Below are 14642 nucleotides of genomic sequence, written 5' to 3' on the forward strand. Positions count from 1 at the left end.
CTATTAAAGAAGTGTCAACATAGGGGCTGCACAGTGGCTAAATGGTTAGCACTTTTGTGTGGCAGTACTAGGGTCATTGGTTCGTATTCCAACCACGGCACCACCTGCCTGGAGTTTGCATGTTCTCCCTGTGCCTGCATGGGTTTCCTTCCACACTCCAAAGACATGATGGTAGGTTAATTGGATCCTGTCTAAATTGGCCCTAGTATGTGTATGTATGGATGTAAATTAGGGACCTTATATTGTACGCCCCTTGAGGGTTAGGGACTGATGTGAATGTACAATATATATGTAAAGCACTGCATAAATTGACAGCGCTATATAAGTACCTGTGTTAATATTTAAATTGATCAACTCATTTTAAAAAAATTTTCTACATTGCAACCAGAACTAGAGAAATCAGGTAACTTAAAACCTAACCTTGTTTGGATAAAGAAGAAGCCATGGGCACATTCTTTCCAGCCTCACTGAAGTGCGGACCTTTGGGAAAAATATCTTTGGAAGTTTGATTAGAAAGGCTTGCTTTTTTATAGCATGCTGTATCAGCATGCTGAAGCCCATTTGCCCTGAGTCTCATCAAAAGCATAACAAACACAGTTACAGTATACAGAAGTGGTATTAGAATTAACTGCTGGCTGTTTTGGGGGAACAGTTCTTTGAGGAAGGGTAAGGTTCAACCATAGACCTACATCGTTCATTCCCCATCTAGGATTAGGGTATAGCGAAATCTTCTGACAATGGAACCATCCTGTTTTGTAATCCTCCAACACCATCTTCAATGTGTTGAAAAAGGCCGAAATATTTTTCAGGGAATTTTTCTCCCATAATAGCCGAAAAAATGCAAGAAGCCTGTAACCAACTTTTAAAAGTTCTGGCAACAGGGCAATGCCTATGATCATCATTAGAATCATCAGATTTTTTTCTCATATTTAAAAGAATCCTCCTCATCTCTTCCCGGCACCAAGACAACTTCAGCTAACTGCAGGCACCGTGATAGCCAGTCTTCTCCCCCTTCGCTGGTCACCTTCTCCAGGACCCTCTGGACTAAAGTTTTCATGACCATCATTGGTGTCAGTGGGAGGAATAGTGCCCCATCTTTGGTGTAAGTGGGAGGAATAGTGCCCTAACATTGGTGTCAGTGGGAAGAATAGTGTCCCATCTTTGGTGTCAGTGGAAGGAATACAGCCCCATCTTTGGTATGTTGGGAGGAATAATGCCCCATCATTGGTGTTACTGGGAGGAATAGTGCCCCATCTTTGGTATCAGTGGTGGGAATAGTGCCCCATCATTGGTGTCAGTGGGAGGAATACTGCCCCATCATTGGTGTCAGTGGGAGGAATCGTGCTCCATCTTTGGTGTCAGTGGGAGGAATAGTGACCCAACATTGGTTTCAGTGGGAGGAACAGTGCCCCATCTTAGGTGTCAGTGGGAGGAATAGTGCCCCATCTTTGGTGTCAGTGGGAGGAATAGTGCCCCATCTTTGGTGTCAGTGGGAGGAATAGTGCCCCAACGTTGGTGTCAGTGGGAGGAATAGTGCCCTATCATTGGTGTCATTGGGAGGTTATTGTGACTCATCATTATTGTCGTTTCGTCCCATTGTTGATGTCATTAGGAGGACGACTTGTCCCCCATTACTGTTGTCATTGGGCACGATCATTGATGTAATTGGGACATATTGTGCCCCTTCATTGGTATTAGTATGGGGAATTATGTCCCATTGTTGGTATCAGTGGATGAAATAGTACCCCAAGGGCCGGATAAAAGCAAGCAAAGGGCCGCAACTGGCCCTTGGGCCACAGTTTGGAGGTCACTGCTCTAGGGTGTCTGCTTTCAGAAAATAGATAATGTTTTGGGGGTTTGTGTAATCTTCAGGCCTAAAATGATATTTTAAACATATGTGCAAAAATGCAAAAACTGCTCTGGCAGTGAAAGGGTTAAAGGTGCCAATTACAATGAAGGGCACCACAGGGCACACAAAACACTTTATTTCAGTGAAGTGCTGTGAATAAGCCCTAAAATTGTTCTCATGCACGCAGAGACACTCACATAACATGGCACCATCTACTCGAATAGTCATAGTTAGTGCCTCTGTCAGGGATCTTGGCTGCCCGCGGGTTCGCACATGCGCACATCACCGATGCGCACTAGCCGGCGAGCACTGGGACTTGGGCGATCGCAGCGGCGGCCGCGCATGTGCACGCGTGCCTAGCACCAGTGAGACCACAGGGCGCACTATTTAAACCAGCCCTGTGCATCTCCAAATTGCCTTATGGTCTTGTTCCTGTGTTCCTGATTGTTCCCTGTATTCCTGACTGCCTTGTTGCCGACCCAGCCTGATCCTGATACTGTTGTCCTCTCCTGCTCTGACCCTTGGCTCGTCCTGACTATTCTCTGCCTGATCCTGATTGCCTGACCTCCTGTTGCTGAACCCGGCCTGTGACCTGTTTATTCTTTGCCTGCCGCTCTGTACTGCCAGCTTCACTGTTACCAACCTGGCCTGTCTGACTACGTTATACCTCTTCACATCTGGCTCTTACCTGCTTTACGCCATTGGCGGCTGCCTTTACCACAGCTGGTGTTACTCGGGGGTCGCGACCTGGTCTCAGGCTGCTTCAAGTCCATCCCCACCATCAGGGGCTCTGATGAACCAGCAGACTAAGGCTTAGACTCCGTGCCCTAAGGGACACCGGCCAGTGGGTCGCTAGAGGCTACCACCAGTCGGCTCCTGACAGCCTCTTTCTCAAAACACATTTCTTTTTTTTTTTGCCACTAAATATATGTATATTTTATGAACGCTGTAGTACATAGATTGCTTTTTATGATTGTTTTTATTGCTTTTTTTTGTGACTGCTAAGAGATAATAAATGACCTCTCTTTTCCTCTGAGGTACCACAGACAGTACCATACAGCCTGAGGTGAAGGCTGGCTGCTTGACCTGTTTCCCGCCAAATCTTGTGTGTGAGGAGAACAGCTGTGTGACTGACAGGGAGTGAGGAGAGGCGGCAGGACGGCAGCCATGAGCCAGGCCCCAAATGTGAACCTCATGAGGCAGGCGGCTCTCATCTACATGGACAGGAGTGGTGGACTGGAGAAATTTATGGAGGACTGCAAGAGATACAATGGTAAATACAACAGAAATGGACGCATCATTTTCCACAAACATTTAAGAGAGATTATGTTTGTTCTGTAAGCGTCTGTTCTGTATTCATATCCTCCATGCACACAGGCATGGCTTCCCAGTGTCAGTAAAGTATGTCTAAAGTCAAAACTTTATCTTTTTATTTTGTATAGCAGGGGGGGGATTAATACACCTTTTCTTGCCAACTGTGTCCCAGTGCATAGAACATGAAGTGAAAGGAAATCTCTCCAAAGTGAAGACAATTTTGCTGAAGCAGTTGTCTCCAGAACAAACATTCCCACATTAGAGGATTGCACTCTATTGCTGTACTGCTGACAACTCAGAACTTTGCCAGGTCAAATATGGTGAATATCCCTAACGAGGACACTCACAGCAGTTAAAACCTGACAGAGGTTTTATCCCATCACCACTCCATCTACATTAGAAGTAAAACAAAGCCGTTTTGCTTTAGATGCTCCTTAATACAACAGAAACAATACAAAATAAAAAAAAAGTGAAAACATTTTCCAAGAAATGCTGCTAAGGAAACTTTTTAATTCTTATTTGAATCCTTCATTGCTAATGATATTTCTGTGTAGATGAGATTCATGAAAGAAAGCTGGCAGGAGGAATTCAGGGGGATAGGAATAAGAAAATACTGAGCATAAAAATCACAGGGAGTGTTTGAAAATCTAGAACATGTTGGAAATCTCCAGCACGCTGGAACTCTAGAACACACTGGAAATCTAAAACATGCCAGACATCTTGATCATGATGGAAATCTAGAACACGTTGGAAATCTACAGTATGCTGGAAATCTAGAACACACTATAAATCTAAAACACACTGGAATTGTACAGCACGCTGGAGATCTAGAACACACTGAAAGTCTAGAATACGCTGGAAATCTACAGCACGCTGGAAATTTAGAACATGCTGGAAATCTACAACATCAGGGGCGGACTGACCATTTGGAAACTCGGGCACTGCCCGAGGGCCCGGGGTCAGTAGGGGGCCCCATGACATGCCCCTGGTACCTTTTTCATAGGCTTTTTTGAGTTTGGGCAAGGACACAGGGGCCCCATAATCCCCTATTGCCCGGGGGCCCCATCAGTTGTCAGTCCGCCCCTGTACAACATGCTGGAAATCTACAACACGTTGGAAATCTATAACACATTGGAAATCTACAACACACTGGAAATCTACAGCCCGCTGGAATTCTAGAACACACTGGAAATCTAGAATACGCTGGAAATCTAGAACATGCTAGAAACAGGTCTCCTTCTCTTTGGAGATGCTCAGCAATCACCAGGCACAGTGAGTAATCACCAGCCGGGACCCGGTGATTGACAGCCTTGGCCGCGAATGGTGGCACGGGTAGGGCACGCGTATATATACATGATTTTGTGCACCCGTGCTGCCCTGTAGCAATATATTGGCTATAGGGCGGTCGGGAAGTAGTTAACATCCATTGTTTTGAAAAAAAAAAACAGAATGGACGAAAAATAGATGTAAACGAACGAAAAATGGATGCAAACAGATGAAAACGGATGAAAAAAGGATTGAAAACAGATGTAAACTGATGAAAAACTGATGAAAAAGAGATGTAAACTGATCCATTTTTTCCTGGAAAAAATTTGACTGAACTGATGAAAAACACGGAATGCCCATGTGAAAGGGGCCTAGAACACGCTGGAAATCAAGAACACGGTGAAATTCTAGAACACACTGGAAATCTAGAACATGCTGGAAATCTGGAGCACACCAAAAATAGGACTTATTTTGTGCTTTTGAGATTTTTTCCCTGACACACATATTTTTCCCAAACTGTATTTCTTCTTCTGGCATGCTTATGTCTTACAGTATAATGTTCCAGTAATGTTCAGTTTCTCCAGTTTTGTGAGTTTTGTCTCTCAAAGTGCAGAAGTTCCCTTGTTTTCTTGCCCAGATTCTATCAATATTCTTTTGAGTGGGTCATGGATAAAAAATGTATCTTGTACGTGTTTGAAGACTTAAGATGGATCAAATCTTGTCAGTTCAGCAGGGACTGCCAGAGATTCAATCCATCTATGGGTAGGCTGGTTGTACTAAAGTTGATGCATTGACTTCAGGACAATGAGCCTGTCAGATTTTTCTTATAGCCATCAGCAGTTATCATTGTGTTTTGCCGGCAGGGAAGGATCCCCACTGGTAAAACACAATAGCCCTGCAGTAGGGATTTCCCCCTCAACACTAACTGTTGATGGGGGAAGCAAACAATTCTCTTTTCTTCAACCCATGGTGGAAGGAAAGTAGTTGGTATAATCTGTGGGCTGCTTCAGCAGTTCTGTAACAATGTTTTTAACCACTTGCCTGCCGCCCTATAGTAGAACTACTGCTACAGGGTGGCAGGGCTGTGCAAAATCACGTATATTTACACGTGATTTGCATTTCCAGGTACGTGGCTACGGATGTCAATCACTGGGTCCCGGTCGGAGATTCCCCCCGGCACTCAGTGATCTCCGAGTAAAACTGACAGAGGAGAGACCTGTGAGCTGTGTGTAAACAACACAGGTCTCTCTCCTGCCAGCAAGGAAATGCTGCTGTGTAAAATCTAATTTTGTCATAAATTTAGGTCAAAATGTATTCTGCTACATGTCTTTGCTAAAAAAAAATCCCAATACGTGTAAATTAATTGGTTTACGTGAAAGTTGTAGAATCTACAAATGGCGGTCTATATACTGGAATTTTTATTTTTTATTTTTTTAATACTAGTGGCGGCGATCAGCAACGTATAGCGGGACTGCGGCAGGCATTCTGACACTGGGAGGGAACTAATGGCCACTGACATCGCGAGTGACACTAATACAGTGATCAGTGTTAATAAAAAGCACACACTATACTAATGGCACTGGGCAGGAAGGGGTTAACATGTGGGGCAATCAAAGGGTTAACTGTGTGCTGTTTTACTGTGTGTGCAGTGTGTGTTCTACTAGGGAAACATACTGCTTTGTATTGCTCTGCTATGAAGAGCAATACAAAGCAGCATGTTGGTGCTGTTTGGGGAGAGATCAGTGTTGTTTACATACAGACTTCTCCCCTGTCACTGTTCCTCAGCAATTGCTGGGTGACGGCGGGGAATCTCCGACTGGAACGTGGTGATCAACAGCTGTAGTCGGCAATGGCCCCTGCCCCCTATCCGGAAATTCAGAATCATGTATATATACACGTGATTTTGAGCAGCCCTGCCGCCCTGTAGCAGTACTTCTGCTATACGGAGGCGGGGAACTGGTTAAAGCAGACCTTCACCCTCCTCTCCCACTTTCCATAATTCCATATTCCATACTTCTCTTTTCATAAATACCTTTTTTCATCTAAGCTGCTGCCACATTTAGTATTGTCACCTAGGCAAGAGTGATGTACCTCAGCTGCCTGATGGTTTCTGAGATGCTCACGTCACATTGTGATGCATCATCGGGGATCCAGGTGTCAATTCTGGGTTTTTGTAGCCACAAACAAAGAAGATGGTAGAGCAGGACCCAGTGTTTGGTGTCGGAATGGCAGATTACAGCAGGACAACTCTGCATTTGCTGAACATGCAGTGGCAGACATGAGCTTGCTTTTACCTTTCTCAGTAGGCTACTGGCTTGTAGGTGAAAGTGGGTGGCTATAGAGATCCATGTGTGGCTACTGTTGCTGAACAGAAGTCGATCTACCAATCAACCCTGTTGGAATTTTTTTGCTCGGTCAGTACTGAAGGTAATAGGGTGCAGTGCTGATCTGTATACTGTTGGCAGGGGAGTCTCTCTGCTGTCAGAAAACAATGACACAGTGGGGAGGACTCCCCATCTGCTTCAAATGTGTGGATGGAGGAACTGGGTCAATTTTTTCATTCAACCTGGTGATTGAATGAAAAAAATACTGACCTATGTATGGCCAGCGTAACACTACCCTCTCCTTGTACTGACAATGCTGCTGTCCATAGGTGTCTGCTTTACTTCTTCATCCAGAATGCAGACACGTAAGACAAAAATAAAACTAATTCAGCCACCATATCTGAGGATTGGTAAGCTGCAAAATATTACATTTTTGGTTATGGGTTTAATACCGCTTGAAGGATGTCAGGGGATGTAGAGTGTAATAAAATATTATTAATGGTTAGGGGCACTTTCACACTGATCCGTAGCAAAATCATGGTAAAAATGCATATGTGTTTTTCCCACAATTTTACTGCAATTCCAGTGCATTTTTCACCGGACATGTGACAAAAAACTGCAAAGAAAAAGCAACACAGGTGCGTTTTTGCCACATTTTCAACACATTTCAATGGGGTGGTGCAATTTTAGTGCATTTAAACTGATCAAATATGCCCAACATTGGGGCAAGCAGGGTTTTTTACATTGCAGCGGAAGCGGACCAGTGTGAACACATACATAGACGCAAGGCTTTTTGTCAGCGGAAACGTGCGGGAACGCAGTTCCAGCATCCCCAGCACTTAATGTATGTAATGTCAAGGAGTGCTGTACAGGAGGGTCTATTGATGCTGACTGCTGATAGATCTATTGTTCCTGGAGGGGATCTATTCTATTTTTGCAGGGAGGGTCTATTGTTGTTGGTGGTGGATTTATTGTTGCTCTTGGTAGGTCTTATATTACTGGGGGGGCAAATTGTTACTGAAAGGGATCTATTATTGAGGGCAGGGTCTATTGTTGCTTAATGACAGGGATCTATTGATGCTGGCTGCTGGGAGATCTGTTGCTGGAGTCAGGGGTCTATTGTTGCTGAGGGGGTAATTTGGTGCAGGTGATCCTTTGTTGCTGGGTAGACCTATTGTCATAGGGGGGAGGGGGAGTATATTGTTTCTGGCTATAGGAGATCTATTTTACTGCTTTTCCATACAAATTACTTAGTACCACAAAATGATACATAGTTCTGTATTCTCTAAAACGGACAGTACTGGAAGTTGGGTAGGGGGTAAAACCAAGGGATGGTGCTCAGAGGTGGGTGAGGCCGAGACAATGAGTTACTCAAAAAGGGCAAGTTCCAGCACCTATTCTCTGAAAAAAAGCCCTGTATATATATATATAGGGAAGCATTTTTCTTCAGCTTTTCTTGCGCTCTTTTTAATGCAAAGGTGCTTCAAAATGCCCTCAGTGTTAAAGCAAACTTGCTAAGGAGAATGACTGGATAGATTAGGGTTGAAAGTGGCTGAAATTCACAGAAGGTGTAGGGACGGCAATTGGACTTTAAGTCTTCGTTAAGTAATATACAACGTAGGTCTGCTTAAGAAAAGAATGCAGAAGAATGTTTCTCACAACAAAATTGAATGTTTCTTATGAACAGCACAATGTATATTGAAAGTAATCATGACAAATACCCTCTTGAACAAGTCTGACCTGCTGAGTTAATGAATTGGAAAAGAATTACATTTTTATTTTTTAATCAGATAACCAACAAGTTTCATTTTCAATTTGACTTTTCTATACAAAACTCAAGTAAAAAAATGAAAAACAGTGAAGATAAAAAGAGAAAAAAACAAAAGAACAGGAGAGAAAACAGAATGTCAATCAAACTCTCCATATCATGCAAATGCATGTATAGGGTCATCAATCAGGACTTCCACATTATGATATATAGCACACTTGTGATTCATTTACCTGTATAAATATTTTACTCTGAAGCAATAATGACTTTGACAATCCTAAAAAAAAAAAAAAAAAAAAAGCTCAATGAAACACGAACTCTAACTAATCTGCTCTTAACCTGTTGTCTCAGTAACAGTGGCACTCATCCCCATATGTAACTGATGTGAGATACAGTATGCTCAGGAATCTCAATAAGACCCAATCTAAGTATGAAGGGTAATGGCGTACTGTTCCCTAACAGTATGGGCGTTTCCATGCAGGGGTTTCTGGAGTAAAGTTCTGCCAAGTGTGACACAAGGCTGGAAGGTAAGCCTCTACTCAGAATTCCATCTTTTACCAAATGAAACAGTGCCAGGCCCAGAGTACTCAGCCAAACCTCCCAGAGTTTAGTAAGTTTACCAGCACTCCTATGCTGAAAGACTAGTTTCTCCCAGTGTAATATTTTGTTAAGTGCTTTAACCCAACATGCTTTGGAGTGAGGGATCGAAGACAACCATTTTTGTGCAATAATCTTCCTGGCCATAAATAAGAGATGGGTAATAGCAATATATCTACAGTGAAGGAAATAAGTATTTGATCCCCGGCTGATTTTTAATGTTTGCCCACTCACAAAGAAATGATCAGTCTAACAATCAAATGGTAGGTGTATTGTAACACTGAGAGACAGAATAGCAACAAAACATTCAAAAGAAATGCATCTGTAACAAATTATGCACTGATTTGCATGTTCATGAGGGAAATAAGTATTTGGTCCCCTATCATTCAGCAGGATTTCTGGCTACCAGGTGTCTTTCATACAGGTAACAAGCTGAGATTAGAAGCAGTCTCTTAAAGGGAGTGCTGCTAATCTCATTTTGTTACCTGTATAAAAGACATCTGTCCACAGGAGCAATCAAACAATCAGATTCCAAACTCTCCACCATGGCAAAGACCAAAGATCATTCCAAGGATGTCAGGGACAAGACTGTAGACCTACACAAGGCTGGACTGGGCTACCAAACTATCGCCAAGCAGCTTGGTGAGAAGGTGACAACACTTGGTGCAATCATTCGCAAATGGAAGAAACACAACAACTGTCAGTCTCCCTAGGTCTGGTGCACCATGCAAGATATCACCTCGTGGAGTGTCAATGATCATGAGAACAGTGAGGAATCATCCCAGAAATACATGTGAGGATCTTGTCAATGATCTCCAGGCAGCTGGGACCACAGTCACCAAGAAAACAATTGGTAACACACTACGCTTACAAGGATTGAAATCCTGCAGTGCCCGCAAGGTCCCTCTGCTCAAGAAAGCACATGTCCAGACCCATCTGAAGTTTGCCATTGAACATCTGAATGATACAGAGGAGGACTAGTTGAAAGTGTTGTGGTCAGATGAGACCAAAATCGAGCTCTTTGGCATCAACTCAACTGTCAGGGAACAAGAAGATCGCTGCAGCACATGAATCTCCACAGGCGCAGGATCCCGACAAAGCATACAGGCAGGCAGGCACTAGGACCCAGGCGCGCCTGTCACCAATGGCGGAACTGGCAGGCACTAGGACCCAGGTGCGCCTGTCTGCGCTGGGCGGGCTATTTAAGGAGCACCTCAATGATGATTCACTGCTGACTGGTCTTCAGCCTCCCCCTGTGTCCTGCTGTTCCTGTGTGATTCCTTTGGTGCTGACCCGACTTGTTCCTGACCCGACTCTGATTGCTCTCCTGCTCCTGGTTCCTGACTTCGGCTCTGCTCCTGACTTTGGCTTCTCCTACTGATTCTGTACCTTGCTGCCTGACTGTTGATGACCTTGGCTTCCTTTGACCCTGCTGTGTCCTGGCTACCTACCTGCTCTGCTGCACATCAGGCATTATCCAGAACCTGCTCTGTCTGCTATTACAATACTCAAATCAGAGGATACACTGCCTTCTCAGGCCATCATCTGCAAGAGCCACAAGCAACCACCTCAGGCGCTCTTGTCCCCCTGGTCCCTAGACTCAATCTGTTCCAACCTCAGCGGGGTCAGGGCTAGTGACACAAGTGAGGCCGACCTTGTAATTTCAGTCTCCTATCAGGTACGTGACATCAACTCACCGTGTTTGGAGGAGGAGGAATGCTGTTTATGACCCCAAGAACACCATCCCAACTGTCAAACATGGTGGTGGAAACATTCTGCTTTGGGGGTGTTTTTCTGCTAAGGGGACAGGACAACTGCACCGCATCAAAGGGACGATGGACGGGGCAGTGTACCGTCAAATCTTGGGTGAGAAACTTCTTCCCTCAGCCAGGGCATTGAAAATGGGTCGTGGATGGGTGTTCCAGCATGACAATGACCCAAAACCCACGGCCAAGGCAACAATGGAGTGGCTCAAGAAACACATTAAGGTCCTGGAGTGGCCTAGCCAGTCTCCAGACCTTAATCCGATTGAATATCTGTGGAGGGAGCTGAAAGTTCGAGTTGCCATACGTCAACCACCAAACCTTAATGACTTGGAGAGGATCTGCCAAGAGGAGTGCGCCAAAATCCCTCCTAAGATGTGTGCAAACCTAGTGGCCAACTACAGGAAACGTCTGAATTCTGTGATTGCCAACCAGGGATTTGCCACCAAGTACTAAGTCATGTTTTGTGAAGGGGATCAAATACTTATTTCCCTCATGAACATGCAAATCAGTGCATAATTTGTTAGACATGCATTTCTTTTGAATATTTTGTTGCTATTCTGTCTCTGTGTTACAATGCACCTACCATTCGATTTTTAGACTGATCATTTCTTTGTGAGTGGGCAAACATTCAAAATCAGCAGGGGATCATATACTTATTTCCTTCACTGTAAGAGGCTCAAAGTTCTCCTTATCCAACCATCCCAATAGACATAATTTCAGCTCCACAGGGAGAGTGAGAGAAAAAAATATTATTAATCAGCTTAATTACTGAGACACCAATTCCGGGCATTTCCAGAGCATATGTATCAAGATACCATTCTCTACTGCACAAAGTGGACATAGGGGGGTGTCTCTCTTATGCCAAATAGTTTGTGGGGTGCGGTACGTGCAATGAAATATGAAAAGTTGAGTGAGCTTTTGGAAGGAGGATACAGATACTGATGAAACATTGGAGAGCATTGCTGACCATTCCTTGAGATGTAATTAAGGTCCCTAGACCACTGCACTCTGCATTTAAGGGATAAGACCCTATATATCGGTTGTATCAGTGCTCCATATAAAAGGGATATCTGACCCTTCTTAGATGGGGAGAGCACTAATTGATTAAATAGAGTAGGGTTAACCAGATTCCATGAGGAGGTTTTCTGCTTGTGCTGAGATGGCATGTCTAAGTTGTAAATATTGAAAGAAGATTGAGTTGGGTAGACTGAATTCTTCACTCAGCATTCAAAAATCTTTAAGCAATTGCCAATGGTACAGTTGAGGCCAAATTCTGTGATTAATGCCATTAGGCACACCAAGGAGGACAACATGTCTCCTAGGAACAGAAGGGTGTTATCAGCGTATAATGCCACTTTCTCAATCTGATCTCCTGTACAAAATCCCATAATGCCTGGATCCCCTCTAATGGCTATTGCCAAGGCAAATAGTTAAGGGGAAAGCGGGTAGCCTTACAGCAGGTATCCAAAACAGTATTGAAGTCTCCCACCATCAGTATTGGTGTTTGTGGATGAGCGGCTACAAATCGAAACAGACACTTCACAAGTTCCATGTTAAATGGTGGAGGGTAATAAATTTTAGCATTGCTAGCATGCTTCAGAACTCATTGGACGCCGCTTCACAGTGCAGATGGACAATGACCCAAAGCATACTGCAAAAGCAACCAAAGAGTTTTTTAAGGGAAAGAAGTGGAATGTTATGCAATGGCCAAGTCAATCACCTGACCTGAATCCGATTGAGCATGCATTTCACTTGCTGAAGACAAAACTGAAGGGAAAATGCCCCAAGAACAAGCAGGAACTGAAGACAGTTGCAGTAGAGGCCTGGCAGAGCATCACCAGGGATGAAACCCAGCGTCTGGTGATGTCTATGCATTCCAGACTTCAGACTGTAATTGACTGCAAAGGATTTGCAACCAAGTATTAAAAAGTGAAAGTTTGATTTATGATTATTATTCTGTCCCATTACTTTTGGTCCCTTAAGAAGTGGGGGGCACATATGCAAACTGTTGTAATTCCTACACCGTTCACCTGATTTGGATGTAAATACCCTCAAATTAAAGCTGACAGTCTGCAGTTAAAGCACATCTCGTTCATTTAATTTCAAATCTATTGTGGTGGTGTATAGAGCCAAAAATGTTAGAATTGTGTCCATGTCCCAATATTTATGGACCTGACTGTACTATCAAAGAGTTTTGATGGCAGATAAAACTTAAAATAGCAGTCCTCTTCTTTAGATCGTGTAACCCACAAACGTTCCAAGAGAGGACAGCGACTTTATGACTACTCATGGGGCAGTGAGAGAATATAGGAATAGCAAGAATGTTTCTTGAGTGTCTGGTGCCCCAGAGAAATTGTAGGCTGTTTATCGCTTGGAAGATGCTCATACCGATGAGGAAGTCCCAGATGATGCATCCTTCTTCTGGACGTCCAGTGGGAAAGATGTGACACAGGTTGTTACCGGGCCCCGAGACAACAGCTGAATTTAAAGTGGAATCACCAATCAGTACCGAGTCAAGCAGGAGATGGACGTGGACACCGTTATTGCGATCCAGCCAGTTAGCCGCTGTGTTATGCGAATCAAAAAATTGTACAGGGCCTTCTGCTACCACTCGCAGCTTAGCAGTGGAGGGTGTGGGATGGCATGTACTCACTGTGTCAAAAAATCTGCTTGCTACATTGTGTAGGTTGCCTCCAAGCAGTGCTTCTTCCACAGGGATGAGTGACAGTGCATGCACTACAGGTACAATGCGTGAGCTCAGCATACATAAGTGTGATTGTAGTCTTTACATTATATGAAAGCAAAGTTTAGCCACTGAAATGTTAATGTATATGTTTAATTTTCCCAAGAACCCCAATATCAAATTCATATCTGTAACAAAGTTATTTGCATCTCTTACTATCTTCTTTTTTCTGAATCATTTACTAGTTCAAATGCCATATTTTGGATGGTGACATGAGCAGTTGCTGACATCTAGTGGGGAGAAAGCATACTAGAATGTGCTGGTCTTTTGTTAAAATGGAACTTTATCCATAACAACTTGATAAAAAATAATGTTGTTTAGCAAGGAACATAAATTCCACATTAATAATTATGCTACCAAAATGAGTGTGTGCTGTAACTTGCCTCCAAAATTCCTCCGGTTTCTTCTTGCTAGAGGCTGACATTTTGCTGAAGTCCAGAGCCCCCGAACAACAATAAATTTTTAGGCTGTCAGCAGTTCTGCTCCTAGAATTTTAGCAGTGGCAAAAAAATAAAGCGCAACTGACACAGTGTATTACTGGATTTTAACCACTTAAGCTCCAGAAGATTTGACCGCCTTCGTGAGCAGGACATTTTTTGTTATTTATCACTGTGATATTTTAACTGGTAATTACGCGGTCATGCAACACTGTACCCAAATTAAATTTAAATAATTTTTTCACACAAACAAAGCTTTATTTTGGTGTTAATAGATCACTACTGTTCTTTTTTTCTATTTTTTAACATATAAATGAAAAAAAGACTAAGCATTTTGAAAACAAAAATGCTTACTGTCTGCTATAAAACATATCCAATAAAAAAATTTACACAATCGTGTGTATTAATGCGTGACAGTTATAGTATCTATTAAAAGGATGGTATATATAATGGAATTTTTTTGTGTATATATATATATACTAGTAATGGCAGTGATCAGAGACTTATAGTTGGACTCTGATAGGGTGGTGGACAATCTGACACTAACTGACACTTTGTGGGAACTGACTAACTGTCAC

The 14642-nt window shown here is 43.3% G+C and overlaps 1 protein-coding gene across 1 annotated transcript in view; it reads left to right on the forward strand.

Moving 5' to 3' along the window:
• The first annotated feature begins 2891 nt into the window (after positions 1-2891).
• MCMDC2 (minichromosome maintenance domain containing 2) overlaps positions 2892-14642 on the forward strand; it is a 38044-nt gene continuing 26293 nt past the window's right edge. The window contains exon 1 of the mRNA XM_089654255.1: positions 2892-3122. Coding sequence (XP_089510381.1) covers positions 3017-3122 — 106 coding nt within the window. The 5' untranslated portion in view covers positions 2892-3016. The remainder of the gene's footprint in view (positions 3123-14642) is intronic.

This window comes from Staurois parvus, unplaced genomic scaffold (genome assembly GCF_062004578.1).
Source record: "Staurois parvus isolate SC_StPar_1 unplaced genomic scaffold, SC_StPar_1.0 ptg000748l, whole genome shotgun sequence".
Taxonomy (NCBI): Eukaryota; Metazoa; Chordata; class Amphibia; order Anura; family Ranidae; genus Staurois; species Staurois parvus.